Source organism: Oratosquilla oratoria, chromosome 11, assembly GCF_046742065.1.
Source record: "Oratosquilla oratoria isolate Oo_2021 chromosome 11, ASM4674206v1, whole genome shotgun sequence".
Classification (NCBI taxonomy): Eukaryota; Metazoa; Arthropoda; class Malacostraca; order Stomatopoda; family Squillidae; genus Oratosquilla; species Oratosquilla oratoria.
In genome coordinates this window covers 51,276,684-51,294,808 of record NC_134787.1, presented here as the reverse complement: position 1 = coordinate 51,294,808, position 18,125 = coordinate 51,276,684, and the positions used below count along the sequence as shown (strand labels likewise).

Sequence of the window (18,125 nt, the reverse complement as noted above, 5' to 3'; positions counted from 1 at the left end):
CATCATGTTCTCTATCCATGAGCACCAAATGAATCATGGATTGATTTATTTGGCTTCTTACATGATCACTACATCATTGCACATGGTCACAATGTCCACCTATTATTAGGTCACTACAGTGTACAGATTATTTCTAAATATAAACAAGAACAGGTTATTTCACTTCAGGAAAAGATAACAGTGTGATGTCATGAGGAAGCATGCAAGGTGCCAGTCTGAATATACAAGTTGAAAATTGACTGTTGCACCTCCTTATGACATCATGTTATTAGTTTAGCTCCTTGGGTGATCTGGTCTGTTTTTGTTTAGACTTTGTATTATTTTAGCATCACAAGAACTTATACTGTCCACAAAGCCACCTGTGTTATGTACTTTACCATTGCAACACATGCCTGACTAGTATATTAATTTCCTGGCCACTGCATCACATGCATGTTCACAGTATTACAGGCAGTCAAAGGAACTTCCATAGTACTCTATACACACATGTGGACCTCACAGCTCACTCATAGTTGTAGCAGTGGCCATGTGAAAGCTCTTGATTATCTGCCAACTGGCACATGAACAAACCAAAACCTATGAACATATGTGGTACAGTTCATATATAATCCACAAGCCATACCTGTAGTTATTTTCATAGCATGTACAACAATGCCTATTTGTTTACTTCCCCATAATGATATGTTTCCACCACCTGCAGGAGAATGTGGCACAGAAGGAGGACCAGGAGGAGCGAATTGCCACTTTGGAGAAGCGTTACCTGAATGCTCAGCGTGAGTCAACATCTTTGCATGACCTTAATGAGAAGCTAGAGGAGGAACTGAAGAATAAGGAAGCACAGTACAAGGTGAGCAGAAGAGGTTTAAAAATTTGGAGTTAAAGTTATTATCCAAAGAGGAGTTGGTACAACAGATCTCTGCTTAAATTAGGAATGTTAGGTTGATGTTTACATATGTTTCCAGAGAAAACAAGTCTACCAGGATTTATGATACAAAAAACTAATGTACTTTATTCTTTACCAGTAGTGACTGGTCTATCTATCATATTTTTTTTTCTTAATCTGAAATTGTAAAGGTCTTGTGGAGAGTTGTCTTTAAGTTTTAGAGGTGATACTTGGATTAATGGCAGTCTGAAGATTTAAAAGTATGTCATTAGGTTTATAAAATTTGCTGCACTTGATTTCAGTAGAGGTAGTTAGTATTTGTGATTTTATCCTTTAGCTCAAAAGGCAAAAGACTATTGTATTGTCCGGATTTTTTGAAAGAGAAAAGGATCATTTCTCATATGACTGGTTATAGAACTAAACAGATTTTCCATAAATGTTTTCATGATGAAAGCAATCCAGATGTACATCAGTAGTTGTATTATTTTGACTCTTATTCATACATACTTTGTGAGGGTATGGATTATGGATGCCTAAGTCAGTGTCAAGACTTTTTTTTTTTTACCTAGTTTTAGTTTCTTTGATACTGCAAGAATTTGTATAATATTCTATATTTGTTTTAAATGCTTCAATGACTTCTGTTTGAATAGGTTTTGTTAGTTTTGTTTAAGAAAGATCTGTCATAGCTGTGTAGTATTTTTTTATTGTTTTGAGTAGCCATTAGTCCAGTGAATGTGTGCCAAGCAGTTGCAGCCAAAGGTAGTGTGTTATATGTTTGTTTAGTTATCATTGTTACAGAGGGTACATAATACTTAAAAAAGAAAGGGGGTCATTTGAGCACTGACCTCATTCCTATGCAAAGGGCAAGGGATGGGATGGGAAAGTAAAGGTAGGTGGTTCATAAATAGATTTTGCTGAAGTTCATGCGTTTGAATTCTCTATTATTCCTTTGGCAAAAGTACCATATTTTTGCCCTGAAAGATTACCTGACTGCAGTTAAAATGTTCACACAAAATTTTTCAAAATTTTTATATCGGAAATGTATCAGAGCACTGTACTGGATGTTGGGGGGTGGGGAGAATCCTTTACTATAATTATATCAGAGAAAAAAATTCTTGTCTTTTTCGAAGTAATTGGATTTCACTTGCTACTTTTGTCATTTATTGTATAATTGTTTTGTAATTAATAATCTACTACTGTGTCCATGTGCTCGCAAGGTATCTTCTTTTATTGTTCACATTCTACTTCATCGTGTAGTAGGCAATGAATATTTAATTATTCATTTATTTCCCCAACAATATTCTGTATGTTAATGTATGTTATTCTTTTTTGTTGTAAATGATTATCAATTAAGATTCATAGTTGATGCCATGAAATGAATGATATGCATTATTACACCTGTGGTGTCAAGATTGTTCTCCAGCAAATGAATTTGTACTTGTATAGAGTTTTGCAGATTTTGGATGAGTTTGTATGGGAATGGTATTGTCATCCATTATGAAGACAAATAGATTTTTGTAGTACTAAAATAAACATATTTTCATAGCAGTTCCATACTGCCTGATAATTGTGTTCTGTTAAACATAATTTCATATGCAAAGATATTATCATGATAAACAGATTTTTACAATTCTTTTTATGTATGCCCAGTTTACATTGAATGCATGTGTGTACACATAAACAATACACACATATATATGGATGTATAAGAAGATAGATATGCATGTAAAAGGACTTTAGATTAGAGAAACAAGGGTGGAGTGAAGAATTTAGGCTTGGATCAGTCTTCTTTTAAAGGACATGGGTGTGTGAGGCTGTGCTTATGGGTAAGTTAAACTGAAGGGAATAGGTAAAGGTAGGAGGGAGCCCCAGGTTTGGCTTGACCCCTTCTCTATAATCTACTATATTTGTATTCTGAAAGATAAAAGGGCAACTTAGTCATGTAGGGAGTTTATTTATTTCATTTTATTGTTATTTATTTATTTATTTATTTATTTTTTCTGATATAAAAAGAAATCATATTAAAGGCTGGAAAAATATAGAATGGATGAGAAACTTTCTGGAGGGCCAAAATATCAGAACTGCAGTTAAAAATAAGATGTAGGGTGGAGAGTAGTAACCAGTGGTGCCCCACAAGGGTCAATACTGGTACCTGTAGTATTCTTGATACCCAAAAATGATATGATGAAAGGAACAACAAGCTACGTTAATATATTTGCAGACAATACAAAAAATCATGAGGAAAAAGGTGGGGAAGAATACAGTTTGTTACAAAAAGACCTGGACAGAGTATATGCTCCTTTTCTTGTACAATCTGTCAATCAACTGGTCCAGTTCTCTCTTCCAGGAGACCTGCTTCTCCCAAGAAACTGGCCACAGCCACCAGTTCAATGTATAAGCCACTAAATGAAAAGATTTTGTGTTGATGTTTGGGAAGGGTGAATTTAGGGCAGTGTAGTGTAAGATGCTCTATGTTATCTGTATGGTGGTTGAATGTGGGGTAGGTGGAGTCAGTTGTCAGGCTGATTCGGTGTTGGTATTGTTTTGATACAGGAAAATGACCTGAACTGTACATTGTGGTTAGGTGAACACAATTAAGTAAATATACACACATGGAGGTATTTACATGATTGTATTTACATAATAGTAGTATACAGGAAAGGAGCTATGTCCATGGGATCCTGCCTCATATTCTTCAGCTATCATACTTGGGTTTAGATTTATTCATTCTTCCTGCTGGGGTGACATGGTTCTTTTGTTTAGATGAATGAAAAGAATGGATAAAATTGACAGATATTATATCTTAGCTAGGAATAGGAAAAGAACATGTCCTGGGAAAAAAGATTAATCTTTTGAGTACAATGATGCCTATGTATGCATCATGAGCTGCAAGTGGTGTATATGAGGATGCCAGTGTCGGCTTCCTGATTTTATTTTTGTAGTTGTAGCTGAGTGACCGATATTCTGTGGACAGGCTTGACCACATTTTCTGTGATGTTATATATATTCAGGGTGAAAGAGAAGGAGTATAATAGCAGTAACTTTATATATTGTAATGCGTGTATTGTGATGCATCATTGTACATCAGGCAGTCTGATGTGCACACGAATGTTTGACTTGTATTGACTGTGCCTGAAATATAACAAGAAACAGTTCTCCATACAAATACATCTACTTATAGAACAGCCTAATTAGATGAGGAAATAAGATTAAAAAAGATTAAATGGATTTATGGCTAATTTTGAAGGATAGAGGCAGTGTAGCCATTTTTCTGTTTAATACAATTGGGTATATACTGTTAAGATTTACTCAAACTATTGAAAATATTTGATGTGAGAAAAACTTCATGGGTAGGTAGGATTTGAAACTGGATATTTAATAAATGCAGAGCACAACTGGCATACAAGATTCATAACCTCATTGTGTGCTCATTGGGGGAAGGGATAATACCACAGGACTGGAGAAGAGCTAATGTCTTACCAATTTGTTTGGAGAAATTGTTGTATGATAGACCAATAGCCATGACCAGTATGATAGTCAAATTATGTAAGAGAACTGTAAAAGGTAGATGAGTTAAATTCCTTAAAGGGATGAATATTTAAGTAGATAATCAACTTAAGTCTTAGAACTGGAAGGTCATTTGTAGTGAATTTGCGAATTTTTTACTCGAGCAATTGATGTGCTACAAGAGAGGTTTGGGTGGACTTCATATTACTAAAAGTGATTGACAAGGTACCTCACAATTGGCTATTTTTTAAACTGTAGCATGTTGAAGGACTTAGAGGTAAGCTTTTTGACTGGATAAGGGATATTTAGTGGAAAACCAGTACATAGGAACAGTAGTTAAGGATAAGATGTCAGGATAGAGGACAGTGAATTGTGAAGTCCTCCAAAGGATTGGTGCTGGATCGGTGCAACCCCTTTATAAAGGGGACCCCATAGACATGATTCCTTTCTTATATATTACAATTAGGTGAATGCATACATAAGTATCTAGATATGGTAAATGGAGAAAAAGAAACAGGATCCCATAAGTGTGGCTCCACTCCTGTATATTACTATTAGGTGAATCAGGTAAATACAGTGAGGTAAATTAGGCAGATATACAAATTATTATTTTTTTTACTTACAATATTTTAAGTGACTAGACACATTTTTTTAGATACTGTTTAAACAATTTTATATAGTTTGTAGAATTTAAGCTAGTTTGTAACTTGCTAGTGCTTTGTCTTGAAATGTATTTGCATTGGTTAGTAGTAGTGTAGTTTTAGTAGATTTTTAGTAATAAAAACTGTAAAATCAGATTTTACAGAGTTGTTAGTGTTGGTAGACAGTGTTGTTGTTCTTGTTGTTTTGAGTCACAACGTTTACTAAGTCCTTCACCTTTTCCTGCGTCATCGAACTGCAAGATGTTGGAGGAGGAGCTGAAGAGCATGGAAGCTAAGTATAAGGTATTGAATCATCTATATTCTCCCTTACCCATGGCATTGTTTCTTTTTTTTCAACCAGGACTCAGTTAACCATTGGATCCTCTATATTTTTATGCCCATTTGTTTAGCTTTTGCTCATGGGTTGTGAATGACTCCTGTTCTATGATTTTATATTGTATTCAGTTACTTCTTTATTTTTTATTTTTAACCTGATTATAACTTAAACCTGAGTATATTTTGTGTACCCAAGGAATGCAAGGAAAACTGCATGGTAAAATAAGTTGCTATTTTGGTTGCAGTGATGGTTTTATTATTGTGATTTAACCACAACTGTGTGTTTACACTGTACAGAACTTAGGATGTGTTTTGGATATAGCAAGCTAATGTATGCTCTAGTGAGATATATCTATTTGTATTTGGATATGTTCCAAGATGGCAAGATATTTTCACATTTTCCAGGATATATGCCATCGTGTATGGATACATTATCATTTATCTGGACATGCCCCACTTTGTCTAGATATGTGTAGAGGTATCTAGTTGCCTTCAGGTGTATCTATATACATTTAGGAATATATCTATCTCCATGAAATAGATAAATTTTGTTTGAAAAGGGGGTTATTATTTATTAGGTATTTTTATTTGTAAAGTCATGATAATTTCACTTAATGTAATACAGTTTATTCAGACTTAATTTTGTTAGTTTTTATTATGTATTTTTATTTGTAAAGTCATGATAATTTTACTTTATGTGATACAATTTATTCAGACATAATTTTGTTTATAGACAGTATAAACATTTGGAAAAGAATTCAAGAGCCTTGTTTTCTTATTTGTGGTGATAAGAATTCTTTATATTGAACCCCATGTAGAGTTTAGTGTTCAAGATGTAGATATTGTTTTAAGAGATTGAATATTCAGAATGTTTCTGAAGGGTTAGATTGATATGTCATTAGAAATTATGGAATAAAATGGACTATTAGTGTAGTAATAGTAAAATATTACTACTATGGAAGTAAAGATTAGAAACTTTACATCATGAGCTTGATATTGATATGTCTGTGAATTGATTAGTGAATTCAGAAGTATAGCTGTTATGATGATAAGATATTTTATCTTAGAATTAATGTTAAACAATTAGAATATATTTGGTGAGAACAGTTGGGGCATGGAGCATAACAACAAAACCCTGTGCATGGTTGCTTTTCTTGTTGGTTTTCTCATAGGTTACAGATACAGTACTTTATTGGAGATGAATTGCAAATAAATCCTGCAAAAGTTAGTTTCTAAAGATACATATCAGCAAAAAAAGGTATTACATAATCTTGTTAAAAGGAACAAAACTCACTAGAAGAAAGAATAAGTTACATGCCTGATTATTTCACATTATTATCTATTAGACCATTTGTAATCTCTTGTTTTTCCCATCTTGTGCTCCACAGCTGCAGGAGGACAAAATCCGTGCATTCCAAGAGAAGTTGGAGCTGAGTGACCAAAAACTAGCACAGTTTGCCAAACTTCCTGATGTGGAGCAAGAACTCAAGGCACGCATGGAAGCTTTGCATCAGGTGCGGACTTGGGTGAATGTGTGGAAGAGAGGGAAGGGCTGTAATTGTGGAGACCTTTCATTTAGTAAATTGGACTGCACAGCATTTGTAGGAAAAAATTATGTGGATTGGTGGATATATAGGATTCCATGATTTACTCTGGATGTGATGATAGGGAGGGTATTGCTTGAAGGGGATTAATGACACTGCAGAATGTATACTGTAAATACTCGTGTATAATATTAATTTTTCACCAATTTTGGACTTTCAATTTACGGGTGCATATTATACACAGGTTTATATCTGTAGACATATTTTAGAGCCATCAGAAAGGTGGGAGACTCAATGACAGGACAATGGATGTTACACTGCATTTAATGACCAAACTACAAACTTCACCAACTGATTTAGGTTCCATAACTATTATATTTAGTCCCTACATACATATACCAAAGGCTTTTCCCCCTTACAAGGGAGGTAGCCAAAAAATAAAGGCATAAAATCCACTCCCACCCATTCCATTCCTACATACTCCACTCTCATCCACCCCCTCCCTCCCTCTTATCTTGGTTCCTCCTGGATGATGGGTCATCCCTGCATCACACCCACTGCCCTGGGTCAGAAGCAGTGTGGCAAGACACAGCAAGGCCACTTCATTAAATTGGCAACCCCAATCTCTGTCCCCTCATGCAGAAATGGAGAAGATGGGGAGAAATCCCTTCAGGCTGAGTCAATTTATTTTTCTCACATACTTCCTAACCCCCTACCCCCCACCCTCTCCCTTTCATGCATCAGAGCATCATCCATACATAACAATTCTCCATTCACCTGTATCTTCTGTCTTCTCCCATCCTTCCTCAACAGACATTACCCTCTTTCCCAGTGCCCCTTTTACCCCATCCATCCATCTCATCCTTGGTCACCCCCTCGTGTTCACTCCTTCCTCTGCCTTCCACACCTCTTTTACTAATCTTTCTTCACTCATTCTTTCCATGCGTCCAAACCATCCCATTACTCTTTCATCAACCCTATCTCCCAACTCCCTTTCCACCCCGGTTCTCCTCCTCACCTCCTTGTTTCTCATTCTGTCCAGCCTAATAACCCTTATCACACTTCTTAGGCACCTTATCTCAAACACATTTAAACTTTTCTCTTCCTCTCTTATGATCCATGTTTCTGCCCCATACAGAGCTGTCGGCACAATCACTTCTTCATACAATCTCCTCTTAGCATTCCCAAATGTCTATTTTTCATTACACTTTTTAATCCCCTAAGGCATTTACTTGCTTCTCTCAATCGACATTCTACCTCCACCTCCACTCTCCTCCCTTTCCTGCCACATTTGCACCCAAGTAACTAAAACGATCCACTTCCTCCAGTCTCTCTCCCATAATACTCACTTCCAGTCTGCTGCCACTTTCTCCCATTGTACATCTCATCACCTGCTGTCTAGCCCAGTCAGCAGACCAAACTTTATTTTCCAAAAGTGCCTGTGTATTATATGCAGAGATAAGGCTGTTTTGGGAGTGGCCTAGCCTGAAAAGGGGTAGCATATTATACATAGTAGCATATTATACATGGGTATTTATATGTTGATAACTTTTTATTATAAAACTGTCACCAGTATAAAACCATTTATATGACATTTGTAGGGGTAGATACAGTGATCATAAACCAATATACAGCAAATGGTATTTGATTATATTAGCACTCTGTGAGATAATTTTTGCTGCAAAGTATGTAATTGTGTCTTCCATGACTTAAGATGATACCAGTGGTAACCCATATTTTGCCTTGAAATTTCAACAACTTTAGTTCATTCCATCCACCTGAGGGGAAGACTGAGAATGGGATGGATGGATGGATGGATGGATGGATGGATGGAGAGAATGGGGCCTCATTTCTGTCTCCCTTCAATCAAATTTCTACCCCATACAGTTTCATGATCACAACCACCCCTTTGTAAAGGCTAATTCATTCCCAGATGTCTATTTCTTATTGGATTAGTAACTAGATAATCTGGGATGAAACATGTTTGTGTATTGTGTACTTTGGAGATGTTACAAACATGTTCAAGGGCAGCATACAATTGAATATACACTTCATGTTGACATTATGAACCAAACAGAATATCATGAACTCTGCATACTTTTGGTATGATATTGAATATGATCATATTGGAAATAGATGTAGTCACATCTATTGACAAGGTAGCATTTACTGATCCCATAATTGAACCCCATTGCTACTGAAGGAATGCTAGAATGATAAACAAAATAGTCAGTAGCCAAAGTGAAAGGAAAAATGACATCTGGCATGAAAGGAGTTAATTGAGAGCCGATAGTCAATTAATTGAGAGCTGATAATCGGTTGATTGCGAGCCAATTGTGCCTTTGCTTAAGAAGGGGTATTATAGAGATAAATGAAATAGCGTGGTGCTAGTCTGAATTTTGAATAGATGTAAAGTGCTACCTAGTATGGAAGTTTCTTGTGAACAATATAGTTATAGTAGTATATATTCATATCACATGGTATCATCCTTGTATATCTGTATGAATATAAATTCCAACACTTTAGGAAATATGAAGACTCAGATTTTTATGGGTACTGTGATGTCATATGAATGGAATTATATATAAAATCTTGTCCCATTAAAGAGGTTTTGACAACTATTTACATGATTCAGAGCAAAGAAATGATAAGCATGGTTGTAGATTGAAACATTTTGTACACCATGAATATATAACCCTTAGTCAGAAGATGAATATACGATGAGCAAGGAAACTGAGGCAGCAGTTTGCCGCAGGTGCAGGAGAAGCATGGGAGTGCAGAGGATCGCATCCAGCGCCTGGAGGCCCAGCTTGAGGAGAAGGGTGGTGAAGTCTTCCGCATGAACCAGCGCCTCAAGATGAATGAAGAACACAATGCTCGGCTGTCAGCTACTGTTGACAAGTTGTTACAAGGTGAGTCTGGGTTTAGCAGTATTTTTTCTTGTTTTAGGAATATACCTGGTACATTATTGGAGTCACTCGGTTGGTTGACCCAAGTTCCTCTTGTAGAAGGCTCATGGCCCCCAGGTGACTGATAAGAGTACAGTAAGTCTTCGTTATACAGTACATATTCATTCCTGAAAACCTTACTGCAAATTGAAATTACTGTATACCAAACCCATTATAACATGTAATAATAGGATATGGCAGACGTACCTTCTCCCTGCTCTTTCCTCTTCAAAACACGAGAGGATACCGTATCTGTGAATTTTTCTTACTGTAAATAGAATCGAGGGTAGTAATTACCAAATACCGAAACTGTGAATTTACCGGATAAAGAATTACCGTATAAAGAGGATTCACTGTACCTGGTTTGGCACATATGTCATTCAAGGAGGATTTTTTTTCCTGCAGTGTGGACAGGGAGTGAGTGGGTCGGTGTAGGATGAAGTGCTCAATGTCGTCATGTGGCGATTGCATCTTGGGGCAATTTGAATCTGTGGGGAGGCCATTTCTATGCTGGTACTACTTAATGTAGAAGAAACAGAATGTGCTATTTTGTATTGCCCTGCACTCACTCCAGAAATTTCCATAAATATCTCTTCACTGAGTGATCTGTGGGCTAACCAGTGGCTCTATGCCAATTTTCTGGAAATTCATGGAACTCTGCAATTCACAAAGATAGCAGTTGATAACTTAACTTTGGTTTCTCTTATGGGAAACTTGTGGCCCTAGGTCTCTGACAACATCCTCCAAGTTTGTCCATAAGTCAATCAAAGAAGAAATTTTGTATTGCTACTTGTAATAGTGTTTGGCACTGTAAGATTGTATTCTGTATCATCTGCATGGTGCATACATCTTGGATAATTGGCATCAATTTCCTGGCTGATTTTTTGTTGATGATGATTCATTAGTGTCTCATGGCAGATCTTTACTTGTTTTTGTGTATTCCATTGAAAACGAGTTAAAAGGATATTCTGTCTTATTTGTATACCAAGGGTTTTTTCCTTCTTACAAGGGAGGTAGCCAAGTCAAAAGACACGTACCCACTCCCACCCATTTCAGCCCCCTCCCAATTCCACTCATATCCACCACGCTTTCCACCTTTCACTTGATTAGTGACCCCCCCACCTCTGTCCTCTCTGCTCCCATATAAACACAGACACTTGCCACCACATGGGTAGAAATAACCCAGAAACTGAGGCCTTGAGAGCCCTCAATACACACAGCTTATAACTGTGACACGTGCGTGTCACGGGGAGCACGCTCGGTTCCTGGCGGGTGCACTCAGCCGTGACATGCAGGTGTCACAAAACACACATCCGGTACTCAAGGGGTTAATTAAGTGAAATGCCTATGAGGTGCAATTCTTAACATGTTTCAGGTGGGAAGGATTGCAAAGGATAAATATGATGGGAGTGAAAGTGGTGAGGGTGTTCCTGTCTTATGGCTACATACCTTGTTTTTTTTTTGGGGGGGGTAATGGCAAATTGGTTGGTGGGGGGAAAAATTAGTCTGAGGTCTGACCATATGGTGAATATAATTGTCTACTATTAACCCCTTTGCTGCTGTAGATTTCCTTCAACTAAATCAAGTTTCCTGACAAGAGCTGGAATTAAATACATAGGTGACTTTGTGAAGTAAACAAGTTTTTAATGGTTTTTAATCCTTTGTCTACATAAGATTTCACTCAGATATATAGACCTATTTTCATTTAAATCCTCAGAATTGATGTTCACTCTATTTTTCTCAACTTGTCCCCCCCCACAGAGTCAAATGAACGCTTACAGGTACACTTGAAGGAGAGGATGCATGGCCTGGAAGAGAAGAATGCCCTCACAGCAGAGCTAGAGCGAACTAGAAAGATTCTTGAAGACTCTACGCAAGAAAAGGTAAGCAGGATAAATGGCTCCGTGTTAGCAGTGTTAGTGAAAGTTCAGTGAATAAAGTAAAGAGTGCTTATTGTTATGTACTACACCATTTTTATTATACATATGGCAAAATTAGAGATATTTGACTTTACAGTGTAATATTGATTTGTTTACTGGAATCAATACATTGCCTGAGGGCTTTCATGCAGGAGATCCATGGTACCAAAGTAATGGGCATCAGCCATCAGATTGGTACTTAAGTCACTCAAGGAAGATATTTTGTTGTTCTCTAGTCTGGCTAAAGTAGTGCAGTATATAGAAAGGATTTGGTTTCTGTTTATAAATGTTTTGTTGTTATGCTTTTAGGAGATGAGCTGATAGATTGAGTTGCAGGGAAGTATGGGATAGCAGGTAAAAACTATAGCAGAAGGGAGGGAATAATGATGAACAGTTAAGAAGAGAGACAAGCATAAGTATGCATGCACCAGGGTGGTGGATGGGAGAATAGTTAAGAGAGTGGTAATGGACTATGTAGTGATATCCAAAAGCAGGATTGGAAGAGCTTTTGGGTGTAAATGTATTCATTGGATAGGGGTATATAAAAAAAGCTGAGGTACAAGAGCATTTAAAGTGATAAAAGCTGGTAGGGCACCTGGATTAGATGGTTGTCATGATTGATGAAAGAAGAAGCATTTGCAATGGATTATTCAGTGAGATTGTTTAAAATGTGCCAAAGGGAGGGAAATTAAAACTAGACTGGAGAAATGCATGCATAGTTCCACTATACAAGGTAAAGGAGACAAGTATGAATGTAGTGTATATAGAGGGATCAATTTGTTAAGTTTAGTTGTTAAAGTGTATGGATGTAGGGTAACGGAAAGTAATTGGGTGAGACCAGTGTGGGTTTAGGAAAGAAAGAGGGCATTTAGTAAGGCAGATATATGAATTTTTTTTGGCTAAGGGTAAGGATGTCTTTTTGGGTTTTTATAGATTTGGAGGCATATGATAGGATGGACAGAAAGGCATAGGTGAGCTGATGAAATATAAATAGTCTCACATTGATACTGTACAACACAAGCAACACTTAATTACTTCCCAGAGAATTATATGAGAGGGACAAAGGACCATTGTTATTTACTATAGGGCTGCAGGTTTCCTGTCATTGAAATTTGAGGCAACAGTTATTATTATCAGATCATGAATTAGAATTATTCCTTTACAGTTTGGAGTATTTCCAAATTGCATGGATTGCCCACAGCATGGACTGCTGTTCAACAGCTCAAACTTCAGGATGCTTCAATTGAGATAGCATATCTAAATTTTGCTCTCCTTACAGAAACTTTAATAAGTTTTCCTTTCAGATCCATGCTACAGAATTTTGTAGCTCTAATATATCTCTCTTTGGCTTTATTAATTTAGATAGTTATTTATCTTTTATTTATTTATTTTTATTTATTCATTTAATTTTTTTGCAAATGTGGATGTTTAAGTGTACTCTCGTGCTTGAATTCCGTTGTGTGTATGACAGTATCAGTACATATGTTTTGCTAACATTCAGAATTGCCTCATTAGGAGCGAGTACGACAAGAGCTGGAGAACCTAAAGCTGGAACTTCAAAATGTGTACCAACAACACGGCTTAATGCGGTAAGTCCATATTCAGCCAGTCAGAGGCAAGGGTTCCATATGGCCAACCAATGGCAGCCGTCCAGATGTAAATGCACGGATCATTCACAGTGCACGATTAAAGCAACTACAGCAACAACAACAAAGCCTCTGCACTTGACGTCTTAATGGTCCTTGCCAGAAAGCACCTGTACATTACTACTACTGTATTGTCTTCTTTTTTTTTTTCTCCCCCTCTGCGCCTGCCTGCGAGAAAGCTTGGATCTTTTTTTATTTTGTCTTTGCCTCCATCTGTGTTTCATGTTTTTTCTTTCAATGTTCATTATATATGTACTTCTGCTTTCTTTCAATACAGAATGAAATATTGAAAGAAATGGCAAGACGGCAACTTGAAGCAGAACAACTGAAGCAACAAATATTGCAACAAGAAATTTCCTTCAATATTAAACAAACTGAAGCGCTAACAAGGTAAAACTACTCAAAGTGGTTGAGCTATGTTGCAACAGTTACTGAAAATATTATTTATTTTAACCTAGTTCGCAATAGTCATAGAAGTTTGCGTTCTTTTGATTGGTTTCTGAATAGCTGAATAGCGTCATTAACGTAGCTGTGCATATATAAATATACCTATGCACTAGTGTAGGGGTCATGTATAGGTGCATAGCTATTAGGGAAAAATGCAGACAAAACAAATGGGCACTGAACGATACCACCACACTATCTACTCTTGTGTCACTTTTTTTTTTTTTTTTTTTTTTCAATCAGTTTTCTGTTACCTCCAACTCTCATACTGTAAAAACATTTCTCATAATTGTCCACAGTGTTGACATTTTCACATATCAACAGTCATGGTACACACTGTCAAGCATGCTAATTAGTGAAACTTCATATGATATAGAACTACTTTCCTTAGCACTGGCCATTATTAATAGCACCATTGTTACTGCATCTATATTGTACAGTAGTGTTGTCCAAGCTATTTTCCTGGATGCTCTCTCTCTCTCTCTCTCTCTCTCTCTCTCTCTCTCTCTCTCTCTCTCTCTCTCTCTCTGTCTCTCTCTCTCTCTCTCTCTCTCTCTCTCTCTCTCTCTCTCTCTCTCTCTCTCTCTCTCTCTCTCTCTCTCTCTCTCTCTCTCTCTGTCTCTCTCTCTGTCTCTCTCTCTCTCTGTCTCTCTCTCTGTGTCTCTCTCTGTCTCTCTCTCTCTCTCTCTCTCTCTCTCTCTCTCTCTCTCTCTCTCTCTCTCTCTCTCTCTCTCTCTCTCTCGCTCTGTCTCGCTCTCTCTCTCTGTCTCGCTCTCTCTCTCTGTCTCGCTCTCTCTCTCTGTCTCGCTCTCTCTCTCTGTCTCGCTCTCTCTCTCTGTCTCGCTCTCTCTCTCTGTCTCTCTCTCTCTCTCTCTCTCTCTCTCTCTCTCTCTCTCTCTCTCTCTCTCTCTCTCTCTCTCTCTCTGATGAAGTATTGTGGGAGTTGCACAGATAGATAGAATAAGAAATGTGGAGGTGAGGCAGAGAGTGGGAGTGAAAAGATAGGTAGCAGATATGGTCGATTAAATGAAGTCAATCTATTGGCCCAGGTCTCTCTTGACCCACAACACCCAGATAAGGGGCAATGGCCACTGGGTGGGCTTGTAAGTCATTCAGGGAAAAAGATTTGTATTGTTCATTGTTTCTTTGGGGCATTGTAGGATGAAGGGTTCTGTGTGTTCTGTGTGGTGGTTGCATCTAGGGTAGCTTGATTCTGGGGCGAGGCCCACTCCATGCAGGTGTCATCCCAGAACCAGTGTCCCAAACACAAACATGCCAGCGTAGTTCCTACCTCTTGAGAGGGACCTGTGTGTGGGGCTGATGTCTGGGAGGCTTTGATAATGTATTGAGGTTAGGGGTTCATCCAGAAGAGCTTGTTCAGTGATGTGGGTGTGTATGTATTGTATAGTATGGGTGGCAGGCCATTGGTACATTCCTTGATAGCCATTCATCTTGCACCCAAAGCCTTCTTCACCCCATCCATCCAACTCATTCTTGGTCTTCTCAAGTTCCCCCCATCCACTTCTACTTTCCACATTCTTTTTGAAAGTCTCTCTTCACTTAGTCTTTCTGTATCCCCAGACGATCTGAGCATTATATTTATATATATTTATATTACTTTTTGTTTTCGTTCTCTTCTCATGCAACCCTGCTGTGTACCCTAAAAGGTTATGTAGGCTTCAGTTTGGACAACATTACTTGACAATAGGGATATTTGTCTTATACTGACTAATAATTAATGGCAACTACTTCCTTTCTTTACTTTGTCAGGTAACACCACTGCACACATACTCTGTAATTGGTATCATTAGAAGCACATATCTGTAGGAAATACACATTTATTATTTCAATTTTTACAGTGTTCATTACATCTGCAGTTTGTGTCTTGTTTGGACTTGAATACAGTACATATGTAGGGTTACACCATTAAACAACTACAAATGAAATCTGTTGTACACTGCTGTGCTTCTTATGCATGATGCAGGTCACACTAAATCACTTCATCTTGCATGATAATGCTGTAGAGTTGATCATTCTTACACAGCATAGCATGTAACCATACTATAAAATACACTAAAACATTATATGGTATTAAGCGATTCTGTATGTACATCCATATGAACCAGTAAAAACCAACACTGCGTGGTACATAACTTTTGTGTGACGTACTCTTTTTAAGAGAAGCAAGAACCACACTTGCATAACCACATTCAGGTTGCTGTTCGGCATGAATTCAGTACCAGCAGAGCATAGGTCTGGCCACAGAAAGAAACTGCTCTGGATGCAACTATCACACAGGAGACTTCTCATCCTACACTGTCCAGTCCTAGCCATACCCAGACGACAGATTATATCTTCCTGGAGTGATTTATGGGCCAATTTGATGACTGTTGCCAATTACCTGGGGAACAATGGCTGTTTTCTGCACGAGTGCAGTGATTTGTGGAACAAGTTAGAGGAAAACACAGTCCAGGTAGACAACATTCTATCAATATGTAGAATGTTGAATAAAATAGAATCTATAAGTAGACAACATAAATGAATTTTTTGTTTGGTCATTGGAGACATAGATAAGACCCATGAGTATAATTCCTACCTTGTGTATTACTATCTGTATACCACTGGGTTTCTTCCCCTTATAAGAGAGGTAGCCAGTCTTGGTGTGCATACACACACACAGGGAAAGCAAAGAGATAGCTTTTAAAGAAATAGTACAACAACAAATGCAGGAGAATAGAAAGGACAATTATTCAAGTAATCAAAGAAAAAGCAAATTGGGTTAAAGATACAGTGGATAAAAAAAGCGTATTGTAATATATGAACTAATGGAAAAACATGGTCTGGTTAGATACTTTAGAGAAAAAGCAGAAAAAGAAATAGCAAAAACAATTCTAAAAGAAGTACAAGATGGAGATCAAGAATTAGAAAAGGAAATAGAAGAAATGTACAGAATGGGACAATGTTGAAAAGAAAGAAATCGACATCTAAAGATAAAATGAAGGTCACAAATTATAGCAGAAGACATATTAGCATAATCAGGAAAGTTAGCAAAAAATGAACACTACATTAATATATGAATAAAAAGAGAAATGAATGTTGAAGAGAAAGAGGGAAGACACTAAGAGATGAAGCTAAAGGAAAAACATGAAAAGAAAAGAGACTGAAAGAAAGGAGTTCTATTGGAGAGTCTACATGAGGCTGAGAAAATGGTATACTCAGGTAAAGGAAATTAAAGGAACAGAAAGCAAGATGGAGAAGAAAAATTAGAAGTGGCTTATTCTAACATAGATTGATCTCAGGATTAAGTGAACTAAATGATTACCTGTTAGAAGAAAACAAGACATAGTGGGAATTGTAGAGACAAAGTTAAGGGTTCCACTACCACCAAGTAGTGTTGGACATGGATTATATTATCATTGGATTGAAAATAGAGATGAGAAACAGTGGAGGAGTCATGTTTTTGGCCAAGAAAAACTTAAATGTGACAAAGGTTATAGATAGTAAAAACAATGTGGAAATGATCATGATAAAAGTTTAAGATAGTGACATGAAAAGTAGAAAGTTTGTGGTGATTTGTGTCCCAAAAATGGGCTCTTGGAAAGAAAGCGAGCATTTAAAGATGGTAGAAGATACTAGGCATTTATTAAATGAGATGCTGAAGGATGTAGATAATCTGGTACTTATGGGAGACTTTAGCTGCAAAGAAAACTGTTGGGAAGAGATGACAGGGAAAGGTGAAGACCTGTGGGGAAATGTATTGAGATGACTATAGAACATACAATGACACAATGGGTAAAAGAAAATACCATATATAGAGGTAAAGAAGAACTATTGAGACTAAATTTGACATTTACAACAGAACCTGAAATTGTCGATAAGATTGAATACAAGACTCCATTTGGGAAGAGTGATCACAAATTAATAGAGTTTGAATTAAAGGAGGAAATATATATAGAGAGAAATGAGAAATATAGAAAAGGAAGACTGATGTATAACAAAACAGACTTTAGGAAACTCAAGAATTTTTTTCAAAATGCAGGTTGGGAAAAATTCTACAATGAGGAGACACAAATGGAAGAGAAAGGGATGATTTTAATGGAAATTTATAATGAAGGAGTGGATAAATATGTACCAAGAAATAAAAACAGGATAAGATGTATATAAAGTGCTGGTTTAACCGAAGATGCAGAGAGGTGAAAGATAGAAGAGACAAAGCTTGGAAAAAGAAAAAAAACAACTAGAAAGTGGCAAATATAT

General features: G+C 37.1%; 1 protein-coding gene across 7 annotated transcripts in view; it reads left to right on the top strand.

The window, feature by feature from the left end:
• Window positions 1-18,125, top strand: part of Liprin-alpha (PTPRF interacting protein alpha) — a 395,115-nt gene that overhangs the window by 311,168 nt on the left and 65,822 nt on the right. For 3 of the 7 annotated variants that reach the window (XM_076192874.1, XM_076192878.1, XM_076192879.1), the window contains 6 exons: window positions 701-847; window positions 5,293-5,334; window positions 6,756-6,881; window positions 9,667-9,823; window positions 11,621-11,742; window positions 13,702-13,814. In XM_076192874.1, the coding sequence (XP_076048989.1) occupies window positions 701-847; window positions 5,293-5,334; window positions 6,756-6,881; window positions 9,667-9,823; window positions 11,621-11,742; window positions 13,702-13,814 (707 nt within the window). The remainder of the gene's footprint in view (window positions 1-700; window positions 848-5,292; window positions 5,335-6,755; window positions 6,882-9,666; window positions 9,824-11,620; window positions 11,743-13,701; window positions 13,815-18,125) is intronic. The other 4 variants (XM_076192876.1, XM_076192880.1, XM_076192875.1 and 1 more) reach the window with 3 other exon arrangements.